This window comes from Coregonus lavaretus, assembly GCF_964263955.1.
Source record: "Coregonus lavaretus genome assembly, chromosome: 31".
NCBI lineage: Eukaryota > Metazoa > Chordata > Actinopteri > Salmoniformes > Salmonidae > Coregonus > Coregonus lavaretus.
In genome coordinates, this window is record NC_140018.1 from 32,712,003 (window position 1) to 32,731,676 (window position 19,674).

At 43.6% G+C, this 19,674-nt stretch overlaps 1 protein-coding gene across 1 annotated transcript in view; it reads right to left on the minus strand.

Moving 5' to 3' along the window:
- Positions 1–1,454: 1,454 nt before the first annotated feature.
- Positions 1,455–19,674, minus strand: part of LOC311106422 (adenosine 3'-phospho 5'-phosphosulfate transporter 1-like) — a 29,817-nt gene continuing 11,597 nt past the window's right edge. Inside the window, exon 4 of the mRNA XM_084148753.1 lies at positions 1,455–2,721. Within this exon, the coding sequence (XP_084004879.1) occupies positions 1,789–2,721 (933 nt within the window). The 3' untranslated portion in view covers positions 1,455–1,788. The remainder of the gene's footprint in view (positions 2,722–19,674) is intronic.

Genomic DNA, 19,674 nt, shown 5'->3' on the forward strand with positions numbered 1-19,674 from the left:
CTTGAGATCCGTGTGAGTGCAACCTGGACGTTCGTGTAAATCCTTCCTTGATGTCAATGGTAGACTTCTTCGAATTGTTTTTAGTTAAACACGTAGATCTCAAGTCAGAATAATGCCCAAAGTGAGACCTCAACCATACCTGCTTCTTTATATGAAACAAATAAAATATTCTCAAGCAGCATTACCTGATTATGAACTGGTAATGATCACCAACCATTTCTCTCATGCCATGTCCAAAAAGTACAAAAATGCAATTATTCGTTTTAAACAAAATTGATACAGTATCTACACAGAGAATATCCAAAATGGGACCTTATTTGGGGCCTACTCACCATAGTATCTCATGCCCTCTCACTGGCAAAGTAACTTTTCAGAGGCCTTATAAGCCACTTAATATGGTGCCATTCACAATATTACATTACCCATAGCTGGAGGCTTGCAGTATAGAGCACATGTACTAGTGATTACCCCAAAACTACACCACAAACATCAGATTTTTGTTTTCTGACTGCAGCTCCAGAAGCATATCCCAAAGGCAGAAATCAATGCCCATTTTATTAGTTATTTACATTTCACATGCCAATGTTGCATGCGTTTGACAGACAAAACGGACAAGCGACGATTGCTGTGTAATTTTGGGGTCACACTTAAAACGGCCGTGACTGCTGATTGGTCCAGCCGAATCACTCCCATTGACCTGTAGTCTTGAAACCTAACCCTATGCAACAGTGACTAAGGTCTGATTTGAATGACTGAGTCTTTTGACTCCTGAGTGGCGCAGTGGTCTAAGGCACTGCATCGCAGTGCTAACTGTGCCACTAGAGATCCTGGTTCGAATCCAGGCTCTGTCGCAGCCGGCCGCGACCGGGAGACTCATGGGCGGCGCACATTGGCCCAGCGTCGTCCAGGGTAGGGGAGGGAATGGCCGGCAGGGATGTAGCTCAGTTGATAGAGCATGGCGTTTGCAACGCCAGGGTTGTGGGTTCGATTCCCACGGGGGGCCAGTATAAAAAAAATATGTATTCACTAACTGTAAGTCGCTCTGGATAAGAGCGTCTGCTAAATGACTAAAATGTAAATGTAAAATGTTTTGGCATAGAGAAACTACGTCACTGACTAGATTTATGCATTTACCTTTTAGTCATTTTAGCAGACGCTCTTATCCAGAGCGACTTACAGATAGTGAGTGCATACATTTTTCATACTGGCCCCCCGTGGGAATCGAACCCACAATCCTGGCGTTGCAAGCGCCATGCTCTACTAACTGAGCTACACGGGGCCTACGTTGATAAGGGAAAAAAAAATACATTCCGGGGACTCTCCCAACAAATCAAGAGGCAGATATGCCAGAACGTCGCGAATACCTTTGCAATGGTTTTAGTTAAGGTAGTTGATGCAAACTATCCACTTGCGAAATTGACTCATTAAAAATAACCTCCGTGATCATTTTGCTAGCTACCATTTTGTATTTTATTCAAGCAGATAAAGTAGTGACTTAGGCAGTGACGTAGTTCCTCTGACAAAAGAGTCCATAATTGAAACCAGACCCTAGTCACTGTGTTGCCTAGGGTTGGGTTTTCGAGACTAATTGACCTGTGTGGCGACGGCTCGGTTCGTGTGAAGTCAAACACCTTTAAAAAGGCATTAGAATCCCTTTCTGTACCTTTCCTATACAAAGTAGAGGCCCATTAAATGAACACAAAAAGTCAAACGGGACACACAGAGACAGGAAAAAGCCCCACCGAAAACGTGGCTTCAGTTTGTTTTTCCAGTTCCCTCAGACTCCTCCTAGACCTTCTGCACCTGTGGCTGCTGCGCCCTGCGTCCCGCCTTCATGCGGATGCGGGCATAGACGCGCAGGAAGAGGGCGAGGAAGACCACAGCCATGCCGAAGCCCCCCACCATTGTGACGACGTGGCCGTACAGGAAACAGGAGAGCAGGATGGCGATGGCCTGCCGCAGGGTCATGATGATGGTGAAGACGGCGGCGCCGAACTGCGCGATGGTGTAGAAGATGAAGAGCTGGCCGCATGCTGAACACACCGACAGCAGCACGGCGTGGAAGGCGAACTCCGAATGGCGCGTCATGAAGGCCAGCGAGTCGAAGAAGGCGCCCTGCTCCAGCAGCGAGCCCACGGTGAAGAGGCAGGAGAAGAGGTTGACGCCGAACATCATCTGTACCGACGACATCTTGTACTTGAACAGGTTGTCCTGCCAGTTGGATGTGAAGCTGTCGAAGACGATATAGCCGCCCAAGATGACCACGCCACTGAACGTTGTGACCGTAGAAGGGTGCTTACCGGTCGTGCTCGTCAACAAGAACATGCTGACGCCCAGAGAGATGAGCGCCGCCGTCAGGTACTCCCAGTACTCATAGCTCTTGTGTGACACGATCTTGCCCATTAGCATGACGGGGATCACTTTAGAGGCCTTGGCCAGCACCTGGGTGGGGAAGCTGATGTACTTGAGGGCCTCGTACTGGCACCAGCTGCTGAGGACGTTGGAGAGCGAGGCGAATGAGTACTTGTACATGGGTGCACCGTGGCGAGGCTGCTTGAACAGGAGACACCACAGGCCGGACACGGTCAGCGCCAGGATGCGGTTCATGAACACCAGGAACTGCGAGTCCTTGAAGCGCTCACCCTCCTCCTCGGGGGTGGAGGCCCCGTACGAGCGCGTCATCACCCTCTCCTGTAGGACACCCCATGTCAAGTAGGATACCTGGAGAGACAACAAGATAACATAGATAAGGAGACTAAACAATATGACGTACATGAGATATAATTGTGAATATTATTGTATCGCAGTTTAGCCCTTTATACTTGTGGGAATTGGCCTATATGGATAGTAGTGTTGCACGGTATACCGATACCACGGTAATATCACGATACTAAAACGTCATAATACCAACATTTTAGAATACCGTAGTACCGTTTCATATCATACTACCAAATTTTTCAGCCTTACCAATCTAAAATAACCTGCTGGCGCCTGTAATAAAACATTTTAAAAGTCAGTTTTGTTTATAAATTCAGTTGAATTTAAGCAACAGCCTCTAGTCTCTTGTATGCGCAGGTCCAATAATATCCACTTCACTTTCATGTGCATATTACATGTGGCAGCTGTAATCAGTCAGCCACATCCCCTACCAGCCCTCACTCACCTGCTTCTCGCTAATTATTGGTTTGATAAACAACGTTGTTCAGTCATGTTAGCGAACAACCTGGTAACTTGACACTAGGTCTAGGCCAATTTGATTGGCACAGGAAGAAAGGAAAAGGGTCTGCTACTCATGAGATGTGCTTCAAAAGGTAGGATTCATATAGACCTAATGCAAGCCTAAACTATATCAATAAATCTCTCTTTCTGGTGCTCCTTAAATTCTGTTAGGTGCCCAATCAAATCAAATAAAGCTTTATTTATATAGCACATTTCAGACATGAATGCAACACAATGCGCTTCACATGAACAACTAATAATAAACAATGAAAATAAAATCTGAAATATTTACTACACAAGAAACATAAGAGGGAAAATAAGCACACAATTTAAAACTGAAAGTTTGGGAGCAGTGTGTGTGTGGGATAGAGGGAGACAGGGTGTGTGAGGAAGGGAGGGAGAGTGTGTGTGTGTGTGTGTGTGTGTGTGTGTTAACTGAAGCGTAAAGGTTTCATGTAGTGTTTTCCTTTACTGCCACAATGACATGCATATCATTATGCATTTATATTCCTTCCTCCCATTCCTCCAGTCAAATCACAGGTAGGCCTTTGCAAATATGAGCGAATCAGCCATTCTATGCAGAATTCTATTATACACTGAACAGTGTGAAGTTAAATCCAATGTGTTGTATTGAGTAGAAGTGTGAATTTCAGTGACAGGTTTTTGCGTAGCACATGCAGAATGTCTAGAAAACGGGAACAAGCGTCCGGGGGTGAACAAGATGCTAGACTACTGATTTTGCCCGCATGTTATTGCGATACTACTCGGTATCGTGATACTTGGCCTGGTAACGTATCGTTAGTAAAATGTTGGTATTGTGACAACAGTAATGGATAGGGCTAAATTGAAATGTTTATTACAGAAGAAATAAGAAAAGCATGGTAGCAATTTAAAAGGGAACAGTTTGGAGATTATGGGAAAATTATTAGACCAAAGTTGAGGACAACAGTTCACCTGACAGGACTGAATCCAAACATTACACTGTTGATTTTATGTGCATCTTACATTTTAGGCCGGACAGTGTTGAATTACTGTTTAAGGGATGCCCCGCCTTTCTTTTCAACCGCACCACGCAAAAAAATAATATGCACTGTCCGCTCTCCCTTGAGGCTTTTCCAAATTGAGTAGTAGTGTGCCACAGAGCCTCAGATCACGCGCTCAGATCATGTTCGAGCCTCGGATTGGACAATGAAACACACACACTCACACCTGCAGGCGACGTGCAGATGTTTCATCTCTCTCTCATGCCATCATGGCTTAAGCCAGCGCAAATTCCTACTATTTATGTGTCCAGGTTAAACGTGGGACGTCCTTCGTTATAAATAAACAGTCGGTTAAATTAATGGTTAATGCATCATTTTCAGATCTATTAGAAGCGATTAATAGACAAAACAACAATGTCATTGAACCAATTGACTGGCCAGATATCAGGGCATTCATCAGCAAATACGCAGTGCAAGCTGATAGTATTTTGGACAACCAAATTGAAGTCAAAATGATTGACGAAATCGAAGTGTGTCAGCTGTATGGTGATTTGCGATTAACAACTTACATTTTACCGGTACTACCAGTAGTAGTAGGCCAACCGATAACACCTAGACGGAATACGTTTGAAGTGATGATGCGCCGGCGAGAACAGCTAGCATGTCCAGCAAAGTACATCACCAGTGGCATACACACTTTGTGCAGATCAGCAGCTCCACAATCAAGTAATCGACTGTCTCCAAGGTGGGGGCTTTCGTGGCAGCCAGACAAGACAATCGAAGAAGGATGCAGTGATTAAAGTTACTGGCCTCGAATTTAGTCAAGCTTGCTCAATATAGATTGATGCTTCTATGCATGTTATAAACAACATTTTTTATTGTTATGATGATACGCTATACTTTATGGGTGGATTTATATATTTTTTCCAATGCTACATTATTTTGGCAGACCTAACTTGATTGACCCTCTTTCTACAAGGCCTAGTCTATGAGAGGCCTAATCATATTTGTATGAATAATTTGTTAACGCCTATAGGCTATCGAGATGCATTCAGGTAATGAACTCATTATTATACATCAACATTTTAATTTGATTACAATTATTTGTCAATCATTCTTGAATTAGAAAAACATGTTAAATAGTCTCCTCTATTACCCTATACATCACATGAAATTACGATTGGATTGCACCGTGTGTTACATTCATTTGACCTAATTCAAATGATTGCCCTTTATTAACAATAGCATATTTTTCCTACAAAGGGTAGTCTATGATAGGCCTTTATATTTGCATTGTCTTAAATTTGTTAGCCTTGTTAGACTATACATTTAAATAGATGAATGAACTGAATACATTCATACATTACTTTCTTTCTTCAATAATTTTTGAATATGATAGAATATTGCATTCTATTATACACTGCTCAAAAAAAGAAAGGGAACACTTAAATAACACAATGTAACTCCAAGTCAAATCACACTTCTGTGAAATCAAACTGTCCACTTAGGAAGCAACACTGATTGACAATACATTTCACATGCTGTTGTGCAAATGGAATAGACAACAGGTGGAAATTATAGGCAAATTAGCAAAACACCCCCAATAAAGGAATGGTTATGCAGGTGGTGACCACAGACCACTTCTCAGTTCCTATGCTTCCTGGCTGATGTTTTGGTCACTTTTGAATGCTGGCGGTGCTTTCACTCTAGTGGTAGCATGAGACGGAGTCTACAACCCACACAAGTGGCTCAGGTAGTGCAGCTCATCCAGGATGGCACATCAATGCGAGCTGTGGCAAGAAGGTTTGCTGTGTCTGTCAGCGTAGTGTCCAGAGCATGGAGGCGCTACCAGGAGACAGGCCAGTACATCAGGAGACGTGGAGGAGGCCGTAGGAGGGCAACAACCCAGCAGCAGGACCGCTACCTCCGCCTTTGTGCAAGGAGGAGCACTGCCAGAGCCCTGCAAAATTACCTCCAGCAGGCCACAAATGTGCATGTGTCTGCTCAAACGGTCAGAAACAGACTACATGAGGGTGGTATGAGGGCCCGACGTCCACAGGTGGGGGTTGTGCTTACAGCCCAACACCGTGCAGGACGTTTGGCATTTGCCAGAGAACACCAAGTTTGGCAAATTCGCCACTGGCGCCCTGTGCTCTTCACAGATGAAAGCAGGTTCACACTGAGCACATGTGACAGACGTGACAGAGTCTGGAGACGCCGTGGAGAACGTTCTGCTGCCTGCAACATCCTCCAGCATAACCGGTTTGGCGGTGGGTCAGTCATGGTGTGGGGTGGCATTTCTTTGGAGGGCCGCACAGCCCTCCATATGCTCGCCAGAGGTAGCCTGACTGCCATTAGGTACCGAGATGAGATCCTCAGACCCCTTGTGAGACCATATGCTGGTGCGGTTGGCCCTGGGTTCCTCCTAATGCAAGACAATGCTAGACCTCATGTGGCTGGAGTGTGTCAGCAGTTCCTGCAAGAGGAAGACATTGATGCTATGGACTGGCCCGCCCGTTCCCCAGACCTGAATCCAATTGAGCACATCTGGGACATCATGTCTCGCTCCATCCACCAACGCCACGTTGCACCACAGACTGTCCAGGAGTTGGTGGATGCTTTAGTCCAGGTGTGGGAGGAGATCCCTCAGGAGACCATCCGCCACCTCATCAGGAGCATGCCCAGGCGTTGTAGGGAGGTCATACAGGCACGTGGAGGCCACACACACACACACACTACTGAGCCTCATTTTGACTTGTTTTAAGGACATTACATCAAAGTTGGATCAGCCTGTAGTGTGGTTTTCCACTTTAATTTTGAGGGTGACTCCAAATCCAGACCTCCATGGGTTGATAAATTTGATTTCCATTGATCATTTTTGTGTGATTTTGTTGTCAGCACATTCAACTATGTGAAGAAAAAAGTATTTAATAAGATTATTTCATTCATTCAGATCTAGGATGTGTTGTTTAAGTGTTCCCTTTCTTTTTTTGAGCAGTGTACATCCTATGTGAATAATGTTCATTAATGTTAATTTGTGTATTCACAATAACAACAATAATCTGATAATCATGTTGAAATGTAATATTTCTCCTATGTTTCACGTCCATATAGCCTGGACATTCATTACCCGATTATCAAAAGCACTCTGGTATATGGACCCCCATCTAGAGAAGTTAAAAGAGAGAGGCTTAGCCATACCAGACAGATTCCTGCAATTACCACAAGGCCTTGGGATCCTACAACAGATACCAGGAAATAACAAAACCAAAACTAAGTCAAGATCAGCTTCGGGATCATTGCAGTCAGCTCTCTCTCTCTCTCTCTCTCTCTCTCTCTCTCTCTCTCTCTCTCTCAATATCCCAGCCCTGGGCACTCCGGAATCACTTCACAGGTATTTTAATGAATGTATTGTGTCATTTTCCTATATCAATTAAGTTTGTGGCACACTACTACTCCTTGTAGATTCATGTCAAACATACTGTGTGAGATATTTAAAATGTTTATTTTCAAATGTAAGTGTAAGCTTTATAGTTCTAAACCTCTCAACTAAAACTGCCTGTATTCCTTGACCACATTAGATCTCAGAGAAGATGTGGTGCGTCTAAGAGAGTCCATAGCAGCTTATGCATCCCACTTGGAGAAGGTGAATCAAGCAATGACCAGACGTCACCAACAGCCCACTCCCCTACGTACACCATTCTGATGTTTTATGCTACACTGTGAGAGCATTTAAAGCTTTGGAGAAAGTGCCCCAATACCACCCCCTCTTTCTACTGGACTTTGCTCCTGAAGATAGATTCCAGAGAAGGAAATGGATTGACAACTTGAAACTTCCATTGACTTTCCTTGTACAGGTATGCCTATGGTAACTACCTAGGCACTCTGACATCCATATGGCGTTCATGAGACCAGGCAAGCTTCTGTCATCTCCACACTGAGAAAATAAATACCAACATACCACACAAGAGCAATGTAAAAAGCACTCCTGAACAAATACGCACATGCTGCCAAAGTGAACAGCTACTTCCTGAGAGAAATGTATCGGTTTCTGGCAGATGACAAGAGTTCAGCAAACGATGATGAACAGGGACTTGATGAGTATGAAAAAAAAAATGTATGCACTCACTAACTAAGTCGCTCTGGATAAGAGCGTCTGCTAAATGACTACAAATGTAAAAAATAAAATGAGAGTATCCTTGATCCTCCTTGATGGTGATGACCCAGACCACAACCCTCATTTCAGCCGTTTTGGGATGAAGTACAGAAGTATTTGATCGAATACTCAGGTCAACGATCGCAGACATGGGGAGTACTTGTACTTACCTTTTGCTATATAAGTTGAGGACTTGCGTGACAGTGGAAAAACAGCTTCCACCAGAAACTAAAATCCCATCAATACAGTGGCTAAGACAGCAGTTTACACCCAAGAATCCATGGTCCATGTCTGCTCTCCAGTACACAGGAAAGTTTGACCTCAAGTTCATGGTCCAGTCTCGGGTGATAAGGGACATCAAGACTCAAAGTTTGTTGCAGTACAGTGGAACTACATGAATGTGGCAGAAGGACTGTGAAAAGTTGTGTGTGGATGATAAGGCAATCATTCCTGTCGGAGAACCTGGCCAGCCTATAGGGAGGGACCTGTAACAGATGCAGACATCCAAGCATTGCTCCTGTGAGTGGGCCAGTTCTAGCAGCTGCCGACCATGATTACCACATCAGTGGACTTGTACCATCTGTCATGTTGATCCCAGAGATCCCATTCATGTCACTGTCAAGAACACGGTTTTCCAGCCATCCAGCCCCCTTCGACACACAGTTGAAAATCTCAGCATCCTCAGAGGAGAGAACTACAGTTAAGATAATGTCTCTCTCAACAAGTCAATCTTGATCATTCAATCTGATGGTGAGCCAGACCACAGAATCACATATACCACTGTTCAAGCATGCCACACACACTCCTGTTTGTTCAACTGGATCTTGACATGCTTATCGCCTGTAGAACAGCACCAGGTGACAGCTGGGCCAACCCTGCCAAGAGAGTTAATTCCCTTCTAAACTTGGAAAGGAACACACGTAGAAGTACATCAGCCCGCAACACAGGAAGAAATTGCCAATATTGCACAACAATTCAACATAACTGATACAGAAGTTGTCATGATGCAGGACCTCAGCAGAAAAGGCCTTGACAAGGAACAGTACAAGCAATTCCTGGACAGACATTTCAAGATGTCACAATACAGGGTACAGATCAAGAAATGTGAGGGAGAAGATCCATGCTTGTACTGCTTAATGAATCCTCCACGCTTGCCAGAAGAACAATTAAGGTTTGTTCCTGATCCAACATTGACAGCACACAGATGCGAGTACCAGAAATGTGATGATCTGTACAGTTTGGACACCACTGACAAGGATAGGCCTTCTCTGACACCAAATATAGAAAATGTAAAGAGGAGTGCTGCCATGGTCAGTGCAAAAGGTGAGCGCGACCATCAACTGTGTTGAATGTGAGAAACCAAGGCGCTTGTATGCCAAAAGCAAGCTGTCTAAAGAATAACAGAAAGGAGTCCAACGCATTCAGGATGAGAACATTTTTTACATGTGGTTCAGAGCTTTTCCAAGAAGACAATCCATATCACGAGCAGATAGTTGCTTTCAAGGGGTTAGCCTGTGGAATGCAAGTGGAGACACAGTATTACTCAGCAATCACAGTGTCATTCCCAGATGTGTGTCCCCAGATGTTCTTTATTTAAAAAAAATTCTTCATTTAGCAGACGCTCTTATCCAGGGCGACTTACAGGAGCAATTCGGGTTAAGTGCCTTGCTTAAGGGCACATCGACAGATGTTTCACCTAGTCGGTTCTTGAGGTGCTAGAGATGGTGAGGCTCAAACAACATTCCAACATGTCAGGCCAATGTGCCCAGTGTGTAAGCAATAAGGAAAGCAGTTCATTACGAGAGCTCCAATAAATCTTAAAAAGAAAATGAACACCATAGAGACCAGAATAAACAACAAATAAAAGGACAAAACAGACCGTGCTGTTGAACAGTAAAAAGCCGCAGGTGATTGTGCTATTGCCTCTGACCACATAACATTGGCCGTCATTTTCATTTCCAGACTATTCTACATGTTGAATCGCCATTATTTGTTGACACCCAGTAGGTGATCTACTGCACACGGCCAACTTGGTGTCTTGTGAAGCTGTTCTTGATTGAGTTCATTTTATTTTTTTAAATCAGGAATAAAGAAACTGTCACAAGTTATACTTCCCATTGTGTTTCATTTCTCATGGTTATAACGACATTGTAACATCTGCATTCTTCTTAAGAAAAATAGTGTAGGTTTTCGCATGGAATAACATAACTCTTGAAGCTCACATTAGGCCTAGAGCCTGCAGAAGAGCCTAGGACATTGTGGTAAAGTACTGTTATTCCTTATCCACTTAATGTTTTATTCGCTCGCTCGCCTCACTTTTCTGGGGGGAAAATCCGTTAAATTAATCAATTTTGTCTGGCCTTACTGTACTTTTCACCGCATTTGTTAATAAAGAAATCTTTAAATACTCTGGATACATTCATTAACATGATAAGAATATTCCTGGAAAATGTGCAGTAAAATAAGAGAAAAAAAAATGACAAGGGTTTGAGTGAGTGGACTATCTGGTGTCTCCAAGTGGCCACACACACACACACACACCTCTCCAAAGTGTGCACAGTTCCTAAGTAATTTCAATGCAGTTTTATGACTCAAAGAAGAGTCTTCAACTATAAAAGGTGCTAGCCGTTTCCTGCCGTTGAGGAACTAGAGCAAGCACACTTGTAGTTTTGTTTGGAACACAACCCTGCATCCCCACCATCACACAATTACTGTTGTTTACGCAATCGAAAAACTGCCCATTATAAATCAAATGAAATTTCATTTGCCACATGCACCGAACACAACAGATGTAGACATTACAGTGAAATGCTTACTTACAAGCCCTTAACCAACAATGCAGATAAGAAAAATACAGTTGAAGTTGGAAGTTTACATACACCTTAGCCAAATACATTTAAACTCAGTTTTTCACAATTACTGACATTTCATCCTATTACAAATTCCCTGTTTTAGGTCAGTTAGGATCACAACTTTATTTTAAGAATGTGAAATGTCAGAATAATAGTAGAGAGAATGATTTATTTCAGCTTTTATTTCTTTCATCACATTCCCAGTGGGTCAGAAGTTTACATACACTCAATTAGTATTCGGTAGCATTGCCTTTAAAATTGTTTGACTTGGGTCAAATGTTTTGGGTAGCCTTCCACAAGCTTCCCACAATAAGTTGGGTGAATTTTGGCCCATTCCTCCTGACAGAGCTGGTGTAACTGAGTCAGGTTTGTAGGCCTCCTTGCTCGCACATGCGTTTTCAGTTCTGCCCACACATTTTCTATAGGATTGAGGTCAGGGCTTTGTGATGGCCACTCCAATCCTTGACTTTGTTGTACTTCAGCCATTTTGCCACACCTTTGGAGGTATGCTTGGGGTCATTGTCCATTTGGTAGACCCATTTGCGACCAAGCTTTAACTTCCTGACTGATGTCTTGAGATGTTGCTTCAATATATCCACATAATTTTCCTTCCTCATGATGCCATCTATTTTGTGAAGTGCACCAGTCTCTCCTGCAGCAAAGCACCCCCACAGCATGATGCTGCCACCCACGTGCTTCACGGTTGGGATGGTGTTCTTCGGCTTGCAAGCAACCCCCCTTTTCCTCCAAACATAACGATGGTCATTATGGCCAAAGAGTTCTATTTTTGTTTCATCAGACCAGAGGACATTTCTCCAAAAAGTACAATCTTTGTCCCAATGTGCAGTTGCAAACCGTATTCTGGCTTTTTTTTTTAATGGTGGTTTTGGAGCAGTGGCTTCTTCCTTGCTGAGCGGCCTTTCAGGTTATGTCGATATAGGACCTATTTTACTGTGGATATAGATACTTGTACCCGTTTCCTCCAGCATCTTCACAAGGTGCTTTGATGTTGTTCTGGGATTGATTTGCATTTTTCGCACCAAAGTACGTTCATCTCTAGGAGACAGAATGCGTCTCCTTCCTGAGCGGTATGACGGTTGCGTCGTCCCATGGTGTTTATACTTGCGTACTATTGTTTGTACAGATGAACGTGGTACCTTCAGGCGTTTGGAAATTGCTCCCAAGGATGAACCAGACTTGTGGAGGTCTACAATTTTGTTTGAGGTCTTAGCTGATTTCTTTTGATTTTCACATGATGTCATGCAAAGAGGCACTGAGTTTGAAGGTAGGCCTTGAAATACATCCACAGGTACACCTCCAATTGACTCAAATGATGTCAATTAGCCTATCAGAAGTGTCTAAAGCCATGACATCATTTTCTGGAATTTTCCCAGCTGTTTAAAGGCACAGTCAACTTAGTGTATGTAAACTTCTGACCAACTGGAATTGTGATACAGTGAATTATTGTCTGTAAACAATTGTTGGAAAAATTACTTGTGTCATGCACAAAGTAGATGTCCTAACCGACATGCCAAAACTATAGTTTGTTAACAAGAAATTAGTGGAGTGGTTGAAAAACAAGTTTTAATGACTCCAACCGAAGTGTATGTAAACTTCCGACTTCAACTGTACGTGGGAACTCCTTCAAGACTGTTGGAAGGGGGAGACAATGCAAATAGTCTGGGTAGTCATGATTAGCTGTTCAGGAGTCTTATGGCTTGGGGGTAGAAGCTGTTGAGAAGCCTTTTGGACCTAGACTTGGTGCTCCGGTACCACTTGCCGTGCGGTAGAAGACAGAACAGTCTATGACTAGGGTGGCTGGAGTCTGACAATTTTTAGGGCCTTCCTCTGACACCGCCTGGTAGAGGTCCTGGATGGCAGGAAGCTTGGCCGCAGTGATGTACTGCACCGTACGGACTACCCTCTGTAGTGCCTTGCGGTCGGAGGCCGAGCAGTTGCCATACCAGGCAGTGATGCAACCAGTCAGGATGCTCTCAATGGTGCAGCTGTAGAACTTTTAGAGGATCTGAGGACCCATGCCAAATCTTTTCAGTCTCCTGAGGGGGATTAGGCTTTGTCGTGCCCTCTTCACAACGGTCTTGGTGTGTTTGGACCATGTTAGTTTATTGGTGAAGTGGACACCAAGGAATTTAAAGCTCTCAACCTGTTCCACTACAGTCCCGTCAATGAGAATGGGGGCGTGGCGCAGTCCTCTTTTTACCTGTAGTCCCCAATCATCTCCTTTGTCTTGATCACGTTGAGGGAGGGGTTGTTATCCTGGCACCACACGGCCAGGTCGCTTTTCTCCTCCCTATAGGCGTTCTCATCGTTGTCGGTGATCAGGCCTACCACTGTTGTGTCGTCGGCAAACTTAATGATGGTGTTGGAGTCGTGCCTGACCACGCAGTCATGGGTGAACAGGGAGTACAGGAGGGGACTGAGCACGCACCCCTGAGGGTCCCCCGTGTTGCGGATCAGTGCAGCAGATGTGGTTACCTACCTTTACCACCTGGGGGCGGCCCGTCAGGAAGTCCAGGATCCAGTTGCAGAGGGAGGTGTTTAGTCCCAGGGTCCTTAGCTTAGTGATGAGCTTTGAGGGCACTATGGTGTTGAACGCTGAGCTGTAGTCAATGAATAGCATTCTCACATAGGTGTTCCTCTTGTCCAGGTGGGAAAGGGGAGTGTGGAGTGCAATAGAGATTGCATCATCTGTGGATCTGTTGGGGTTGTATGCAAATTGGATTGGGTCTAGGGTATCTGGGATAATGGTGTTGATGTGAGCCATGACCAGCCTTTCAATGCACTTCATGGCTACAGACGTGAGTGCAACGGGTTGGTAGTCATTTAGGCAGGTTACCTTAGTGTTCTTGGGCACAGGGACTATGGTGGTCTGCTTGAAACATGTTGGTATTACAGACTCAGTCAGGGACATGTTGAAAATGTCAGTGAAGACACTTGCCAGTTGGTCAGCGCATGCTCGGAGTACACGTCCTGGTAATCCGTCTGGCCCTGTGGCTTTGTGAATGTTGACCTGCTTAAAAGTCTTACTCACATCGGCTACGGAGAGCGTGATCACATAGTCATCCGAAACAGCTGATGCTCTTATGCATGCTTCAGTGTTGTTTGCCTCGAAACGAGCATAGAAGTGATTTAAGCTCGTCTGGTAGGCTTGTGTCACTGGGCAGCTCGCGGCTGTGCTTCCCTTTGTAGTCTGTAATAATTTGCAAGCCCTGCCACATCCAACAAGCCGGTGTAGTACGATTCAATCTTAGTCCTGTATTGACTCTTTGCCTGTTTGATGGTTTGTCGGAGGGCATAGCGGGATTTCTTATAAGCATTCGGGTTAGAGTCCCACTTCTTGAAAGCGGTAGATCTACAGTGAGGGAAAAAAGTATTTGATCCCCTGCTGATTTTGTACGTTTGCCCACTTACAAAGACATGATCAGTCTATAATCTTAAATGGTAGGTTTATTTGAAAAAAATCAAGAAAAACGCATGTCAAAAATGTTATAAATTGATTTGCATTTTAATGAGGGAAATAAGTATTTGACCCCTCTGCAAAACATGACTTAGTGCTTGTTGGCAAAACCCTTGTTGGCTATCACAGAGGTCAGACCTTTCTTGTAGTTGGCCACCAGGTTTGCACACATCTCAGGAGGGATTTTGTCCCACACCTCTTTGCAGATCTTCTCCAAGTCAGAAAAACACCCCCAAAGCATAATGTTTCCACCTCCATGTTTGACGGTGGGGATGGTGTTCCTGGGGTCATAGGCAGCATTCCTCCTCCTCCAAACACGGCGAGTTGAGTTGATGCCAAAGAGCTCCATTTTGGTCTCATCTGACCACAACACTTTCATCCAGTTCTCCTCTGAATCATTCAGATGTTCATTGGCAAACTTCAGACAGGCATGTATATGTGCTTTCTTGAGCAGGGGGACATTGCGGGCGCTGCAGGATTTCAGTCCTTCACGGTGTAGTGTGTTACCAATTGTTTTCTTGGTGACTATGGTCCCAGCTGCCTTGAGATCATTGACAAGATCCTCCTGTGTAGTTCTGGGCGAATTCCTCACCGTTCTCATGATCATTGCAACTCCACGAGGTGAGATCTTGCATGGAGCCCCAGGCCGAGGGAGGTTGACAGTTATTTTGTGTTTCTTCCATTTGCGAATAATCGCACCAACTGTTGTCACCTTCTCACCAAGCTGCTTGGCGATGGTCTTGTAGCCCATTCCAGCCTTGTGTAGGTCTACAATCTTGTCCCTGACATCCTTGGAGACCTCTTTGGTCTTGGCCATGGTGGAGAGTTTGGAATCTGATTGATTGATTGCTTCTGTGGACAGGTGTCTTTTATACAGGTAACAAGCTGAGATTAGGAGCACTCCCTTTAAGAGTGTGCACCTAATCTCAGCTCGTTACCTGTATAAAAGACACCTGGGAGCCAGAAATCTTTCTGATTGAGAGGGGGTCAAATACTTATTTCCCTCATTCAAATGCAAATCAATTTATAACATTTTTTACATGCGTTTTTCTTGATTTTTTGTTGTTATTCTGTCTCTCACTGTTCAAATAAACCTACCATTAAAATTATAGACTGATCATTTCTTTATCAGTGGGCAAACGTATAAAATCAGCAGGGGATCAAATACTTTTTTCCCTTACTGTACCCTTTAGCTCAGTGCAGATGTTGCCTGTAATCCATGGCTTCTGGTTGGGGTATGTACATATGGTCACTTTGGGGACGATGTCATCAATGCACTTATTGATGAAGCCAGTGACTGATGTGGTGTACTCCCCAATGCCATCGGAAGAATCCCGGAACATATTCCAGTCTGTGCTAGCAAAACAGTCCTGTAGCTTAGCATCTGCGTCATCTGACCACTTCCTTATTAACCGAGTCACTGGTGCTTCCTGCTTTAGTTTTTGCTTATAAGCAGGAGGATAGAATTATAGTCAGATTTGCAGAGGGCGAGGGAGAGCTTTGTACGCATCTCTGTGTGTGGAGTAAAGGTGGTCTAGAGTTTTTTTTCTCCTCTGGTTACACATTTAACATGCTGGTAGAAATTAGGTAGAACGGATTTAAGTTTCCCTGCATTAAAGTCTCCGGCCACTAGGAGTGCTGCCTCTGGATGAGCATTTCCTGTTTGCTTATGGCCTTATACAGCTCAATGAGTGCAGTCTTAGTGCCAGCATCGGTTTGTGGTGGTAAATAGACAGCTACGAAAAATATAGATGAAAACTCTTGGTAAATAGTGTGGTCTACAGCATATCATGAGATACTCTACATCAGGCGAGCAAAACCTTGTGACTTCCTTAATATTAGATTTTGTGCACCAGCTGTTGTTTACAAATATACACAGACCGCAATACCGGGGAAATCCTGACACGTCGAGTAGTACATGACATCTCCCTCTTTCCACGTTGAAATTCACCAAATCGCGATCTGGGTCAGGTGGGCATCATTTGAAAGCTTGTCAGGGCTCGACATTAACACTTGTCCACTTGCCCGAGACAAGGCAAAAAAATTGTTGGACAAGGAGAATATAGACTGAGCATGTCCGACAGGACAAGTAAAAAAAGATCACACAAAAATAAAAATGTCTAACAATTAATCTACTCAATTGGAACAAAGTATCCTAGGGAAGCGATGTGTTGCGCACTGTAAATTCCCAATCTCTGAACGGAGACGCTTGCCTATCAGTGCGCTGCAAGTAGACAAAATGAATTGAGCTGTGAGTTGGAATTGCTCATCTGAAAACTTGAGGTATGGTCTAAAGTCTCTTTCTTCATGTGCCCCGTGTGTGTACCCACAATTTTACTTACGTTTTCAAATGTGTGTAGCCTACTCTCTTGTTGGTGTTATCTCTTGGAGATGGAGAGCAGTAGATAGCTGTCTAATATGTTTCTACAAGCACCGAAAGCTGGCCAGGTACCAGGAAAGAACCCAATCCGTCCACCACCACTACTACTACCAATCCTTGAACCAGCTGCTAAAAAGGCAGCATACAAGGAGAAAATAATAAGAAAATTAATTCAACGTGGAAAGAGGGAGATGTCATGTACTACTCGACGTGTCAGGATTTCCCCGGTATTGCAGACACGTAAGTTAATCAAAATAGTTGAAACTGTTCTAGCAAATGTTGATTTTAGCAACCTGTTACCAAATGGAGCTGAAGGATGGGACTAATAACAACTAACAACAAGATAACTAATGTAAAGCATACTGTGTTCATAATAAGTATATGGGTTATAGATTGCGTGCTTTTGTGAAAGAGCACAGTTTGAAAGATATGGCATATAGAAGCAAACCGGTTTGACATCATGAAAATGATGGGAGAGGTTGAGGGTAGAGGAAGTTCAGGAGTAAAAACAAACAAAATAGAATTATTGTAAAATTGACTGTGTCCATAAAATGTATATAGTATGTATAAGCTGGAAGTAGAGGCCTAAGCGTTGTTGTTCACTAGTTTACTCCAATTAGGGAAGGGGTTGGAAAGTAATAAAGGGAAATATATTTTGAAAAAGGATATATATACAGTGGGGAAAAAAAGTATTTAGTCAGCCACCAATTGCGCAAGTTCTCCCACTTAAAAAGATGAGAGAGGCCTGTAATTTTCATCATAGGTACACGTCAACTATGACAGACAAAATGAGAAAAAAATATCCCGAAAATCACATTGTAGGATTTTTTATGAATTTATTTGCAAATTATGGTGGAAAATAAGTATTTGGTCAATAACAAAAGTTTCTCAATACTTTGTTATATACCCTTTGTTGGCAATGACACAGGTCAAACGTTTTCTGTAAGTCTTCACAAGGTTTTCACACACTGTTGCTGGTATTTTGGCCCATTCCTCCATGCAGATCTCCTCTAGAGCAGTGATGTTTTGGGGCTGTCGCTGGGCAACACGGACTTTCAACTCCCTCCAAAGATTTTCTATGGGGTTGAGATCTGGAGACTGGCTAGGCCACTCCAGGACCTTGAAATGCTTCTTACGAAGCCACTCCTTCGTTGCCCGGGTGGTGTGTTTGGGATCATTGCCATGCTGAAAGACCCAGCCACGTTTCATCTTCAATGCCCTTGCTGATGGAAGGAGGTTTTCACTCAAAATCTCACGATACATGGCCCCATTCATTCTTTCCTTTACACGGATCAGTCATCCTGGTCCCTTTGCAGAAAAACAGCCCCAAAGCATGATGCTTCCACCTCCATGCTTCAAAGTAGGTATGGTGTTCTTTGGATGCAACTCAGCATTCTTTGTCCTCCAAACACGACGAGTTGAGTTTTTACCAAAAAGTTCTATTTTGGTTTCATCTGACCATATGACATTCTCCCAATCCTCTTCTGGATCATCCAAATGCACTCTAGCAAACTTCAGACGGGCCTGGACATGTACTGGCTTAAGCAGGGGGACACGTCTTGTACTGCAGGATTTGAGTCCCTGGCGGCGTAGTGTGTTACTGATGGTAGGCTTTGTTACTTTGGTCCCAGCTCTCTGCAGGTCATTCACTAGGTCCCCCCGTGTGGTTCTGGGATTTTTGCTCACCGTTCTTGTGATCATTTTGACCCCACGGGGTGAGATCTTGCGTGGAGCCCAGATCGAGGGAGATTATCAGTGGTCTTGTATGTCTTCCATTTCCTAATAATTGCTTCCACAGTTGATTTCTTCAACCCAAGCTGCTTACCTATTGCAGATTCAGTCTTCCCAGCCTGGTGCAGGTCTACAATTTTGTTTCTGGTGTCCTTTGACAGCTCTTTGGTCTTGGCCATAGTGGAGTTTGGAGTGTGACTGTTTGAGGTTGTGGACAGGTGTCTTTTATACTGATAACAAGTTCAAACAGGTGCCATTAATACAGGTAACGAGTGGAGGACAGAGGAGCCTCAAAGAAGAAGTTACAGGTCTGTGAGAGCCAGAAATCTTGCTTGTTTGTAGGTGACCAAATACTTATTTTCCACCATAATTTGCAAATAAATTCATACAAAATCCTACAATGTGATTTCCTGGATTTTTTTTCCTCAATTTGTCTGTCATAGTTGACGTGTACCTATGATGAAAATTACAGGCCTCTCATCTTTTTAAGTGGGAGAACTTGCACAATTGGTGATTGACTAAATCCTTTTTTCCCCACTGTATATATACAGTGGGGAAAAAAAGTATTTAGTCAGCCACCAATTGTGCAAGTTATCCCACTTAAAAAGATGAGAGGCCTGTAATTGTCATCATAGGTACACGTCAACTATGACAGACAAAGTGAGAAAAAAAAATCCAGAAAATCACATTGTAGGATTTTTAATGAATTTATTTGCAAATTATGGTGGAAAATAAGTATTTGGTCAATAACAAAAGTTTCTCAATACTTTGTTATATACCCTTTGTTGGCAATGACACAGGTCAAACGTTTTCTGTAAGTCTTCACAAGGTTTTCCACACACTGTTGCTGGTATTTTGGCCCATTCCTCCATGCA